At 38.1% G+C, this 14007-nt stretch overlaps 1 protein-coding gene across 1 annotated transcript in view; it reads left to right on the top strand.

Moving 5' to 3' along the window:
• The window catches only part of PCMT1 (protein-L-isoaspartate (D-aspartate) O-methyltransferase), a 17570-nt gene extending 6269 nt beyond the window's left edge, over positions 1-11301 (top strand). Inside the window, exons 3-7 of the mRNA XM_006756874.2 lie at positions 1742-1773; positions 3286-3390; positions 5367-5487; positions 7266-7351; positions 10972-11301. Coding sequence (XP_006756937.1) covers positions 1742-1773; positions 3286-3390; positions 5367-5487; positions 7266-7351; positions 10972-11151 — 524 coding nt within the window. The 3' untranslated portion in view covers positions 11152-11301. The remainder of the gene's footprint in view (positions 1-1741; positions 1774-3285; positions 3391-5366; positions 5488-7265; positions 7352-10971) is intronic.
• Positions 11302-14007: the final 2706 nt, after the last annotated feature.

Here is a 14007-nt window from a genome sequence, read left to right as displayed (position 1 = left end):
TACTTACAACTGTAAACTTACCTTTGTCCACCCCTGTGAAAACACCAGCCTGGATGAGGGGATGATGGCTGTTTTCAGACTGGCCACACCCCCTTCAGGGTGGGGGTCCCGCTTGGGTGCCTGGTCAGCCTGGATGACAGGCTGATGGCTGTTTGTGGCTAATCACACCCCCTTCAGTGTGGGGTCCCCACTGGGGTGCCTGACTAGCCTGGTGAGGGGCTGAGGGCTGTTTTCAGGCTGGTGGGCGACTGAAGCTCCCAGCCTGTCCTTTTTCCTTCTTTTTTTTATTCTGGGATTTATTTACCTTCTATGGATGTCACTGGCGCTGAGAGCCGGCTTTAGCTCTGAGGCCGATGCCGGCTGAAAGCAGGTACCTGGGTTTGTTTAGATTCTATAATTGAAACTCTGTTGCCATCACTGGCCGCTCTAAGCTCTGAGGCCGTGCTGGCTGAAAGCAGGTTTCTAAAGTTTGTTGAGGTTCTATAATTGCAACATTGTTGCATCCGGAGCTCAGAGCCCAGCAGCGGCAGGCAGGCAGGGAAAGTTGGCTTCCTCCATCACTGGAGCAAGCAAGCCTCATGTTCGTTTTAGCTGCCTGGCTGTGGGGCCGCCATCTTGGCTGGCAGTTAATTTGCATATCTCGCTGTTAGCCAATGGGAAGGGTAGCGAAGTTACAGCTAATTACCATGTTTCTCTATTATTAGATAGGATATGTAGAGAATTTTAAAAACAAATTTTCTGAAAATATACTTTTAATGAAAATTTATGCAATTTAAGCTGAGTGCTGAGTTATCTTTAGGAGCTTTAATGTTGACTAAGGTTGTTTTTCCCATTAGCATCAATTTTAAAAATTAGTACTAAAGATAAATATACTTACGTTATCATTGACTTCTCTGTTTCACTTGCCCTGAATTTTTTGACTTGTGCTTGATTTTAGAAAGTTCCATATTTAATTCCTTCTCCTGAAGCAGGTTTTTTGCTGAACTGCTGAGCCTTGGCAGTGGGCGCCTTTGAGGCTTAGAAGTGCCTCAGGATTCTGTCGGCCAGCTGCCATGCTTTCTTCTTTTGGAGCACTATGACAGTCAGCAGAGAAGATCCTGGGGGCTTCTGAACCCGAAGGCACCTGCTACCACCGCTCAGTGAAAATTGCTTCAGAGGCAGAAGCAGGTAAATACATTTTGAGAAAGCAATCCCGGAAGAAACAAATTGAAAGCTGAAAACTAAGAAAAGATTGTGTGCATTGACATTAGGTGAGGGCATAAGAGTAAATTGAAATAGTTTCTTAGTCTCTTAAGCCACCTTGCTGGTTTCTCTAGCTTGTTTGTTTATTTTTCTCTAGTTTATTTTTAAGTTGCCAGAAATATGAAGCAGTTTAATTTTGCAAAGATTTTGCATACCTATTATATATAGAAGCTTATTTTATTTTTATAAGTCTGAAGAGAAAACAAGTTATAAACTTGCGACTCAATTTACTGAAATTCTTCCTTTCTTAGCCAGGAGAAGAAATCTTTAAAAATAGTGGGCCTGTTGAACTAGAAGAGCACAGTAGCGTTTGGCATGATTGGATTTCCTAATTTTAACTGCTGCATGACAAAGTTCAAAATAAGAGTTTTATTTTCTTGTGATCATAAAAATGAAAATTATTCTGAAAAGTAACTTATGGATGTTAGAAAAGGAACTACATGGAGTATTTGGTATGCTTGTACAGCTGAATGTATCAGTAGTTCTCCTCTTTTTGCAGGTTTCCAAGCAACAATCAGTGCTCCACACATGGTAAGTGAACTTTGGTCATTTTGACTAATGAAGTCATTTCATTCTCTAATAAAGCAAAAGAGCAGAGTGATGCCACTGATTGACAGTTATATACAAGATTAAGAGTTTACCAAGTAACACTAAATAGAAATAAAAGATCAATTAATTGTTACTTTTACCTTTATAAATGACTGTGAAGTACCTTAAAGAGTAACAGCAACAAGTCATTGTGCTGTAATGGTTGACTTTTTCTTAATGTAAACAGTATACATTTCATTTGTAAATCCTTTAGAATTTATAAAGTACTTTTTTAATGCATCATGACTTTTATTCACAATGATACTTCTGTGGAGAAGGCAGGATAGGAACAACTGTTTTTCTCTCCATATTAATGATATGGAAACTGAGAAACCATGAGCTAAAAATAATTTCCAATGTCACGGGGCTAATAAATTCAGAACCTGTCGAATCCAGTACTTAATGGCGTTTAATCCAGAACTCTTTTTCATAGTACTGGTTGTTTTCACTCTTTAGATAAGAATCTTTGCAAAAGAATCAATGTGATTTCCCTTTGCTGAACCATTTTAAAGCAAATTTCAAACATAATATTTCACCCCTAGATACTTTAGTATAAATATAAAAAACTTTAAAAGTACAACTACAATACCACATCATACCCAACAATATTCCTTAATATTGTCTTAACTGGTAATATTGGTTGTCTTTAGGGAGTGAAACTGGTTGGGGATGGGGATGGGAATGGGGAAGGTTGGAACAGGGTTATGATAGAGATTTCACTGTAAGTCCTTTTATAACTTTTGACTTTGCAGTAATTACATTTTAAAATTCACACATTGGAGATAAAAAGTTACTGAAACATTTTAAATAAATGTAAGAATTCAATCAGTGAGAATTTTCTTAAGTAATTCCTGTGTAGATGTATGTACTATATGTTTTCGTTGTTTCGATAGATGACAATAGTAGTAACATTGGTATGAAGTTGGCAACTTTATTCATATGCCATGGTATATATACTTTATATTCTTTTTTTAAAATATATTTTTATTGATCTCAGAGAAGAAGGAAGAGGGAGAGAGAGATAGAAACATCAATGATGAGAGAATCATTGATCAGTTGCCTCCTGCATGCCCCGCACTGGGGATCAAGCCCGTAATTTGGGCATGTGCGCTTGACCGGAATCAAACCCAGGACCCTTTAGTCCGCAGGCCGACGCTCTATCCACTGAGCCAAACCAACTAGGGCAGTGGTCGGCAAACTCATTAGTCAACAGAGCCAAATATCAACAATACAAAAATTGAAATTTCTTTTGAGAGCCAAATTTTTTAAACAAACCATATAGGTAGGTACATTGTTTTTAACTTAATTAGGGTACTCCTAAGGCTTAGGAAGAGCCACACTCAAGGGGCCAAAGAGCCACATGTGGCTCGCGAGCCGCAGTTTGCCGACCATGGACTAGGGCATATACTTTATATTCTTGAAAAAAGTGAATATTGCTTTGTTTTCTTTTGGCAGCATGCATATGCACTAGAACTTCTATTTGATCAACTGCATGAAGGAGCTAAAGCTCTTGATGTAGGATCTGGAAGTGGAATCCTTTCTGCATGTTTTGCACGTATGGTAAGACCTTTATTTTTCATTCTGGCCCCAACAGAAGCATAGTTTTACATGTCCTACTTATGATTTGACTGTATATTTTTTTCATTACCAGTTTCTGAAGGTGTTTTTTTTTTTTTTATTTAAAGAAATTCTACCGAGAAAGCAGTTGGAATATATATCACTAGGATTTTTTTTTTATTGTTGTTGCAAGTAACAGAACAGTCTATCTAAACTGGCAGAGCTAAAAGGGAATTTATTTGGTTTATATCATGGAAACATTTTAAGGTGTATCTGGTTTCTTGTGTGGCTGGATTCAGATCCGATAATGTTATTGACAGTGATTTTCTCTGTGGTCCTTGGTTTGGCTTTCTTTTTCTCCACATGTTGGCTTCATTATCAGAGTGGCTCTTCTCTTGTGGTCAAAGATGGTATGGTAACCAGTAGCTCCCAGACTACATTCTTTCAAGTTTTCATCTGGCAGAAAATAAACACTCCTACAGGTTTATTAGGAACGAGGGTAGAGATTCCTTTACAGTAAGAAAAGTACTCTTAGAAAAATGCCTTGTTTATTATACTTCATTATTCACCAGAGGCTTATCTGGTAAATGACCACCAGAGTGTAAGTCTGGAGGTCCATTCACACACCTTGAGGAAGGGTTCATTTGCACTCAGATAATCAGATCAAGTTAATTATGGAAAATCTTGTCCCTGGAGGCCAGATTGGAAGTTTCTGGTTTAGTTAAGTTGGAACTTATGGATCCATCTTGGACAAGAATCCATTTAACTTGCTAAATGTATAATCAGCAGACCACTAGCATGTAAGTTCCAGGGAGCTGGGAGTTTCGTCTGATTTTTCTCCTGGGCATGTCTTAAACATCCAGAACAGTGTCTTGTACATAAGGATTCAGATAGTTCAGTATTTTTAACTTGTTTTGTACAAGTTAAGCATCACCAATGGGATGTAAGGGACTATTTTTTTTAAAGCTTAGAAATATTTAGTGAGAGATTTTCTATATTTGACATATAAGAGGAAAATTTATTTTTTAAAAATCATTAAATTTTTTAGTTTTCTTTTTAACAATGAAGTAATTCAAGTTAATGATTTTAGCACATTTAACACGTGCTAGTCAGTGTTCTAAATGCTTTTCTTGTATTCTCTTATTCAGTCCTCACATCATTTATGAGGTATATAGCTTTTACTTCTCATTTTACAAAGCTGAGGAACCTGATTCATAGAATCCCTTGCCAAGGTTATACACTTGTAAGTAATGAAACTTAGATATGAACCCAGGTAGTCCGACATCAGTCTTTATTATGTTAAAATTTTTTTGCAATTAATGTTTATATTGGGGCCTTTTTATAATTTTTTATGTATTTTATACTTTCCACAAAATGGCAGTAGAATCGGGTATAAAAATCCCTATTAAAATTACTTAAATCTCTATAAAATGTCATGTAACATTTATATATATTTTAATCCTCATGGGAGGATATGTTTATTGATTTTAGAGAGAGGATGAGAGAGAGAAACATCAATCAGTTGCCTCCCATACTCAACCTGACAGGAGATCAAACCCACATCCTTTTCGATGTATGGGACAACGCTCCAACCAACTGAGCCACCCAGCCAGAGCTGTAATTTTAATATTTAAAGTCACACTTCTAGATTTACTTTGAGTAAAAATGATTGCATTAACTATTTAATATTGGCAGTTAAGTCCTCCATCATGGTGCTGGATTTAAAGATTATAAATTGAAGAATGATAGCATTTTTTTAGTATTATAATTAAAATTTATTCTAGCTTTTTAATTAGTGAAATATAATTAATTCATTTGTGAGTTAGAGTTGAGAAGATTGTAATAGCTAAATAATTTATAATAAACCTAATTGTCTTCATTTCTCATTGCCCAATATAACTTTACATTAGGAAGTACTTTAATGACATTTAGAACAACAAATTTAGACCAGTGAGCTATTGAATTATTCTCATTTCCAGGTTGGAGCTAGTGGAAAAGTCGTAGGAATTGACCACATTAAAGAGTTAGTAGACGACTCAATAAATAATGTCAGAAAGGACGATCCAACACTTTTGTCTTCAGGGAGAGTGCAACTGGTTGGTGAGTATCAGAAAACTTAAAAAATTTCCTCTCTGCAGAATTTGTATTTTCAGATGTTCCAGTACAGCTAAACAATAGAGCTAACTGCTGCATTTTTAAAACATTCACTTCAAAGTACTAAGTAAGAAAAGCAGTTACTTAAAAATGTTACGCTAGTTCTACCTTAACCATTGGTGACATGACTGTTAACTGTTTCAGAAAGTGCCATGTTGAGTTAGTTCTTTCTTCATTGCTTTTTAAGTAATGGCAAAGTAACAAGTATTCATTATAAAAAAATGTAAACAATGCAGAGATGTGTAAGATAAAAAAGCAAACCACTCCTTTTCCCTTTTAAGTTTTCTAGACATATAAATATATGTATGAATAAATAGTACACACAGTTTTCTTTAACTCATACTATATATATTGACCTATAGTTTACTTTTTTCCATTCAGCAATATACAATGGACATATTTCCATAGGAGTACATTTTGTATTGTGAAAAATAAAAAAACATTAAAAATGCATAAAGCATAAATGTGAAGCTTAATATCTGTTTAATTGCCACACTAATCAAGAAATGGAACATTATTCGTACCTTGGATATCCTCAAGTTTCTTTTTTCCTCATCATAACTCCCTCCCTTCTTCCTAGGGGAAACCAATATTATTATTTCCATGCATTTGCTACCTAATTGTACATCAAAAAAAAAATGTTTCCTTTAATTTTGAACTTTAGACAAATGGAATCATGCAGTATACATTCTATGATGATTAACTTCTTTCATTCAGTATTTTGTGTGTAAGATTCACCCATCTTTCTGCATGCAGTTCATTTTTATTACTGTACAGCATTCCATTGTAAGAACATCACCAAAATTTGTTAATTCTACTGTAGATGTGTATTTTGGTTGTTTCTAACTTGGGGATATTCACAATGCTGCTGTGACCACATGTATACCTAAGTCCAGATTCATAAATACATTATACAGTATGTAGGAGTGTTATTGTATGTTCACAGGGTTCCCTTGGATATTGCAAAACTGTTGTTGTTTTTTTAAGTGATTGAACCACTTTACATTCCCACCAGCAATGTATCAGGGTTCCTATTGTTCTACATCTCTACCAGCACTTGGCATTATTAGATTTTTCTTTGTGCCTACTTAGTGAGTGTATAGGAGTATCTCTGTGATTTTAATTATGTATTTTACCATTAACCAGTGAGGTTGAACACTTTTTCATATGTTTGGGCATTTAAATTTCCTTTTTTGTGAACTGCCTGTTCAGATGCTGAGTTGTTTATATTTTTCTTTGAGTTGTAGAACTTCTAGAGACTAGCTCTTTGTCTATTTATGCATATTATAAATCTCTTCTCCCACTATGTGGCATGCCTTTTCATTCTCATATTGGTACTTTTTTGATAAATAGAAATCTTAATTTTAATGTAGCTAGACTTAACAATTTTTTCCAATGCTTCCTGTGTCCTGCTTAAGGCTACTCTGAAATCATGAAGACATTCTTATTATTTTTCAAAAGCTTTGTTATTTTAGCTTTTCATACTTAGGTATTTGATCTTCCTGACATTGATTTTTGTGTATGTATGAGGTGTAGGGGTCCAAGTATATATTTTTCCCATATGCATATTCATTTGTCCAGCATCATTTCTTTAAAGAAACAAAAAACAAACAAAAGGAGTTGTTTGTTTAAAAACAAACAAAACTATTCTTTCCTGCTGTAAAATCTTCACACTAAGTCGTTCTGTCTGAACAGGTATTAAAAGCATAATGTTTTTCTTCCAGTGGGGGATGGAAGAATGGGATATGCCGAAGAAGCCCCTTATGATGCTATTCACGTAGGCGCCGCAGCCCCCGTTGTGCCCCAGGCAGTGAGTTGTTTCTTTCTGTGTTTGTGTGCTTTATTCAACTAAAGCTCTCAAAGGTTTATAGATAAGTGACTTCTAGACGTTAAGAACATAGACTTTTATGTCATGCATTTTAGTTACAGTTAGTAGGTAATACTTTTTCCACCTGCAAATAGTTGTATAAATGACAACAAGGTTACTAAACCCCAGCTCATGTCTGTCTTTTGAAGCAGTATTTTATCCAGCAAAGAATGAGTACCAGTGGAATTGGGAAAATACCTTTGGAGTTCATGACCTGATAATCACTTAGCATTTATTAAATACCAGAATATGCAAGACTATTAGGTTCCTGGGAGAGACCAGGGATATTTGTCATATATTTTACCCTCACAAAGCTTAGAAGAGATGTATCATACATGTAACAGGGAGATTAGTGATGTGATATCATATCATTAGCATATGACATATATTGAATGAAAAATAAAATCCTACTGTAGGAGTTCAAGGTAGCAAAAAGAATTTGCATAGAGTGGTCAAGGAGACTTCATACAAGAATGGAACTTGAACAGATCTTCAGAATGGGAGAACTTTCATTGCTACAATGAGAGAGAAGGATATTGCAGTATTGTATATTACAGTATAGTCAAGGAAATATTTAAGTACAAAATTGATTTTTCATTTTGTAAGACTCTGATAAGCTTGTATCAGCCCTTAGTAATCCTTGGTTAATCTTGGGTTAACCACAGAAACCCTCACTGAAATCTTGGGTTTCTGTTACATAGGAGTTTTACATAGTTATTGACTAGATGACTAGTCACATTGTCTTTTCAGCCGGGTCTCATCCACTCTCCAACCTGGGAAGATTGTTTTTGTATGTTTAGATCAGTTATGAGAAGCTGAAAGTTGGAGAATTTGTTCTAATCATTGACTTCTACTTACTGGCTAAATGACTTTGGGAAAATCATTTATTCTCTCTGGCTCTGTCATCTGTATTTTGGGGTGTTTTTTTTTAAGACAAAACCAGTGGATTTTAAACACATTTTAATTGAAATAGTAACATGGTGTAGAAAAGTATACAAGTCAAAAAAACCCAAACCTATAGAATAAAGAGGTAATATGCAAATTAACCCTCACGCCCTCACAAGATGGCTGCCTATGACCAGGCTGGCAGGGGGGTTAGTGAGGGACAACCAAACGACTGAACAAGCAGGCTGCATGGGGCAACCTGGCTTGCGGGGGGTTAGTGAGGGGTGACCAGCCCAGCAGGGGGCTTAGTGAGGGACGACCAAATGACTGAATAGCAGGCTGCATGGGACGATCAGGCTGCCAGAGGGGGAGAGTTGGGGGTGATCAGGCCGGCAGGGGGAGCCAGTAAGAGGTGACTAGGGCTGGGGGACAGTTAGGGGTGACCAGGGGAACCAGTAAGAGGCAACTGGGGGGGCAGTTAGGGGTGACCATGTTGGCAGGGGGTTCCAGTTGGGGGTGACCAGACTGGCAGGGGGGCAGTTGGGGACGATTAGGCTGGCAGGGGGGAGCAGTTGGGGGCAACCAGGCCAGCAGGGGCATAGTAAGGGGTGACCAGGCCAGTGGGGGTCATAGCAGTTAGGAGCAACCAGGCTGGCAGGGAGAGGGCAGTTAGGGGCGATCAGGCTGGCATGCAGAGGCAGCGAGGGGCGATCAGGCCGGCAAGGCAGGGAAGTTAGGGCAACCAGGCAGACAGGCAGGTGAGCAATTAGGAGCCAACAGTCCAGAATTGTGAGAGGGATGTCTGACTGCCAGTTTAGTCCCCCAAGGGGTCTGGGATTGGAGAAGGTGCAGGCTGGGCTGAGGAGGCCTCCCCCAACCTCCCTCCACCCCCACACAAATTTCATGCACTGGGCCTCTAGTATGTCATAAATCAGCGGTTCTCAACCTGTGGGTCGTGACCCCTTTGGCGGTCGAACGACCCTTTCACAGGGTTGCCTCAGACCATCCTGCATATCAGATGTTTACATTATGATTCATAACAGTAGCAACATTACAGTTATGAAGTAGCAACGAAAATAATTTAATGGTTGGGTCACAACATGAAGAACTGTATTTAAAGGGCCAGAAGGTTGAGAACCACTGTCGTAAATAAATAGCTCAAAGAATTTTCATATATGAACACACATGATCAGTAGCTTGTGTTTGTTTTTTTTAAAAAAAACGCCACATATTTTTATTGATTTCAGAGAGGAAGAGAGAGGGAGAGAGAGAGAGAAACATCAGTGATGAGAGAGAACCATTGATCAGCTGCCTCCTTCATGCCCCCACTGGGGATCAAGCCTGCACCCCAGGCATGTGCCCCCGACTGGAATTGAACCCACGACCCTTCAGTCCGCAGGTGGACACTCTATCCACTGAGCCAAGCCAGCTAGGCAGTAGCTTGTTTTTTTAACTTAAAAAAGAATATCAGCTGCCTGGTACAAACAATTAAAATCTCAAATAGAAATGTTTAAATGAAGGGGCTTGGGTACAGGACTCATGTTTTCTACTAAGACCCTGAGATGATCTCAGAGGACATTTCTAGCTTTAGTGCAATATGATTTTAAACACAGTAGCACTTGTAAGTATGATAGGGATATTTTATATAGGCTGAAGGGGCTTTCCAGTTGTAAGATAACGGAGTAAAGATGTCTATGCTCCTCTTTGATGTCACCCCAAAACAAGTAGAAAAACAAAAACAGGAACGTAAATTCTCTGTAGGGGAGTATACTTGCAGTCCTGAACTCTGAAATGTGTGAAGATAGAAAGGAAATGGAGTAATAATTGACCCGGGAAGGTGGAGGAAGTGAAACCAAAGAGGCAGCAGAGGCTGTCAATGCAGAAGTAGTTTGCAGAAGAAGCTTAGAAATTGGAGGCAGCGGTACCTGGGAAATCAGAGAGGAGGCCTGGGTCTGTAAAGAGGGGCTTGAAATTCTTACAAGAAACAATTAGCCCCTAAGTCTTAAGTAAGAAAGTTTTCAGGAACTGAAGGACATGATTCTATAGTTTGAAAAGAACTGAGTGTCCAGTACAATTAACTTTTTAAAAGGAAAAAAGAACCATAATATCACTATGAAATTTCAGAATACTAAGCACAAAGAAAAGATTCTAAAAGTTTTTAGAAAAACAAAAAGGATAAATCTGTTAAGGATTGGTAATCAGAAAGGCACCCGACTGCAGAATAGCAGCATTAGAATCAACAGGACAAGGGAACAGACCATCACAGTTCTAAACAGAAAATGATTTCTAACCTTGAATTCTATACGCACACATATTGCCAAATATGTAAACTAAAGATAGTTTTAGACTTGCAAATCTCAACCACTCTCTCTTAAATATTCCATGCACTATTTCACTGAATACTTCTGGAGGAGTTGCTTTAATTACATCAGAAAAAAAGTGAGGAAGGAGAGAGAGTAGCAGAAACCAAAACTAGGAAGCCAGAGGATCTAGGAAGCTGGGCATTGTTTTCAGGAGAGAGGTGATGAGTGAGAATTGAGTGATAAGTTTAACAAAGTACATGTGTACCAAATAAAGTACATTTATACTTTCTGCCCATGGACACTGAAGGCTGGTCATAAAGATGAAAAAAATCTATAACTTCGTATGTATGTGTTTTTTCTTTTTGTTTCTCTTAGCTAATAGACCAGTTAAAGCCTGGTGGAAGATTGATATTGCCAGTCGGTCCTGCGGGTGGAAATCAGATGCTGGAGCAGTACGACAAGCTGCAAGACGGCAGTGTCAAAATGAAACCTCTGATGGGAGTGATATACGTGCCTTTAACAGATAAAGAAAAGCAGTGGTCCAGGTGGAAGTGATTTTACCTTCTGCTCTTTCTTCTTCCACACATGCAAGGTGAAAGGGTGTGGATTTTAAGACATTAGCCTGCAAGAGCTGCTTTTTTAGTCATTACTTTTATGCTGCTCCATTTTAACATCAGAAATTCACTACATTAAAAATGTAGAAAAGTTGCATGGTCTGCCCTTTTTTTGGTTAAACTCACATCTTTGGGGAAGGGAGGGTGAGACTTGGCTGGCACAAAGGTGTTTTTTTAAACTGCAGTTTAGTGCTAAGGAGATTTCATCATCCGCCACTGTTTCTATATTTTCAAATCATTTGTATAGATGCTGTGTGGTCATGGAAGCAAAAAGAGAAGGGGCCATCATTTCCTGCCCCCTCCACTCTCTACTGTAACATTGTTGTAAAGAGAAAGAAGGGAAAAGATATTCTTGTCCCAGTTTTCCAAGGTGTCAGAATCCCAGAGAGGACATTCATCCTCTCAGCTTGACTTCTCTGCCAGTCAGTTTCCTAGGTGTCCGACAGCCGGCGCCTGTTTCATATTCAGCTGTTGTTTCAGAGCCACTATAACAAGTAACTTATTGCCGTTCTAATACAGGCAGGCCAATTTTTAACCCACTTTAAGTTCCTGGGGAGGGAAGGGGAAGGGTTTCTGTCAACTCAAAACGAGTGCCCAGGTCTCACAAACCCCCCCCAAAGGGCCAGCAGCATGCAGCATAGTCTCCAGCACAGCATGGCTCATTACGACACCCATTTTGTTGTACCTCTCAGCGTAATCGGAATATTTTGTTTGAAGCCAAGATTTCTTCTTCCCACTCCCTCCCATGGGGAGGAATGCGGTCAGAAAGTAAAAGTGACTTAGCTAAGACCACTTGGAATTAAATGCCAAAATAAGAAAGGCTTTACAGTTTCCTTGTTTTAGAGTATATTTTTATTTGACAGAGGTATTTATTTTAAGACCATTATTTTCTTAATAAGTAACATGGGATTGTTAAATCTAAGTATAATAGATTTCTCAATTTTGTTTTTGAATGAATGTTTAATTGCAAAAATGGTAATGAATGTGACTCAGTTTGTTTAAACTGAGTTTTACTTTTAACTAAATTCTGATTGGCCATTTCTGGGATATCTTACTAGGAATTGCATTTTATTCTTCACCTAATGTAGTTATAAAGTTGTTTTCTTTGAATTCTAATCTGGAGCACAGCCACTTCTTAAAAACAAACTAAAAAGCTATCAGTCTTGTCAGTAATAATCAGATGTAGTTTAACAACAAATTACAATCTTCCTTCACTTTTCTTTTAGTATAGTTATACCATTATATATTTGTTGGATTGTTATTGTATAAAGGGGGAAACATATTGAAATTCAATATTGAATAAGAGTTCAGATTTTTATTTATGTTTAAAGTTTTATATACAATAAATATTGGTATTGAGCATGCTATCTATAATTTAATGAAGGAAAAGGTATTTTGTTTTTCTAATTAGAGGTGGGTTTTTTTTATTTTACTGATTTCATAGAGGAAGGGAGAGAGGGAGAAAGAGAAGCATCAATGATGAGGGAGAATCATGGATTGACTGCCTCTTGCATGCCCCCACAGGGGATCAAGCCTGGAACCCGGGCATGTGCCCTGACCAGGAATTGAACAGTGACCTCCTGGATCTATGAATCACACTTGGAAGGCCAGAGGTGGAATTTTGTTGTTGTTAATCCTCACCTGAGGATATTTTTCTATTGGTTTTTAGAGAGAGCTGAAGGGAGGACGAGAGACAGAGACTAACACCAAGAGAAATTTGTTTTGTTATTAAACACTTTTCAGTTTGAGGACCTTCTTATTATATTTATTCAGTAAGTATGTGTGTGCCCACTATGCCAGGCACTGTACTAGTTCAGGAATATACAGCTGTGACTTTTTTTTTTAAAATATGTTTTATTGATTTTTTACGGAGAGGAAGGGAGATAGATAGATAGTTAGAAACATCGATGAGAGAGAAACATCGATTAGCTGCCTCCTGCACATCTCCTACTGGGGATGTGCCCGCAACCCAGGTACATGCCCTTGACCGGAATCGAACCTGGGACCTTTCAGTCCGCAGGTCGACGCTCCATCCACTGAGCCAAACCGGTTTCGGCTACAGCTGTGACTTTGAAACTGACCATTCATAGACATATGGGAGATCAAAAAAAAACACAACAAATCAAAAGACAAGACAGACAGGCCATTGCTGGCATACCTTGTTTTATTGTGATTTGCTCTATTGTGCTTTGCAGATACTGTTATTTTACAAATTAAAGGTTTGTTGGCAACTTTGGGTTGAGCAAGTCTGTCGGTGCCATTTTTCCAACAGCATTTACTCATTTGTGTGTCTGTGGTACATTTCAGTAATTCTTAAAATATTTCAGACTTTTTTTATTGCTATATTTGTGATGATCTGAGATTTTTTTTTATCTGTGGTTTTTGATGTTGCTATTGTAATTGTTTTGGGTTGCCACGAGCCACACCCATATAAGATGGTTAACTTAATTGTTAATTGTTGTTTGTGTTCTGACTGCTCCACCAACCGTCTGTCTTCTCTCTCCCTCTCCTTGAGCCAATTAATAATCCTACAATGGCCTCTAAGTCAGTGGTTCTCAACCTTGGCTGCACATTAGAATCACCTAGGAATCTTTTTAAAATTCTGATTTCTGGGCCTCATCCTCCGGAAATTCTCTTTCTTTGTTATGAGGTGGAGCCACAACCTTAGTAACAAAGAGACAGAATTTCCAGAGGATGGGGCCCAGGAATCAGGATTTTAAAAAGATTCCCAGGTGATTCTAATGTGCAGCCAAGGTTGAGAACCACTGTTCTAGAAGAAATCAGGCTATGGCCACGC

This window comes from Myotis davidii, unplaced genomic scaffold, assembly GCF_000327345.1.
Source record: "Myotis davidii unplaced genomic scaffold, ASM32734v1 scaffold1534, whole genome shotgun sequence".
In the NCBI taxonomy this organism is placed as follows: domain Eukaryota; kingdom Metazoa; phylum Chordata; class Mammalia; order Chiroptera; family Vespertilionidae; genus Myotis; species Myotis davidii.
The sequence above is the reverse complement of the archived record's forward strand: the minus strand, read 5'-3'. Positions and strand labels throughout refer to the sequence as shown.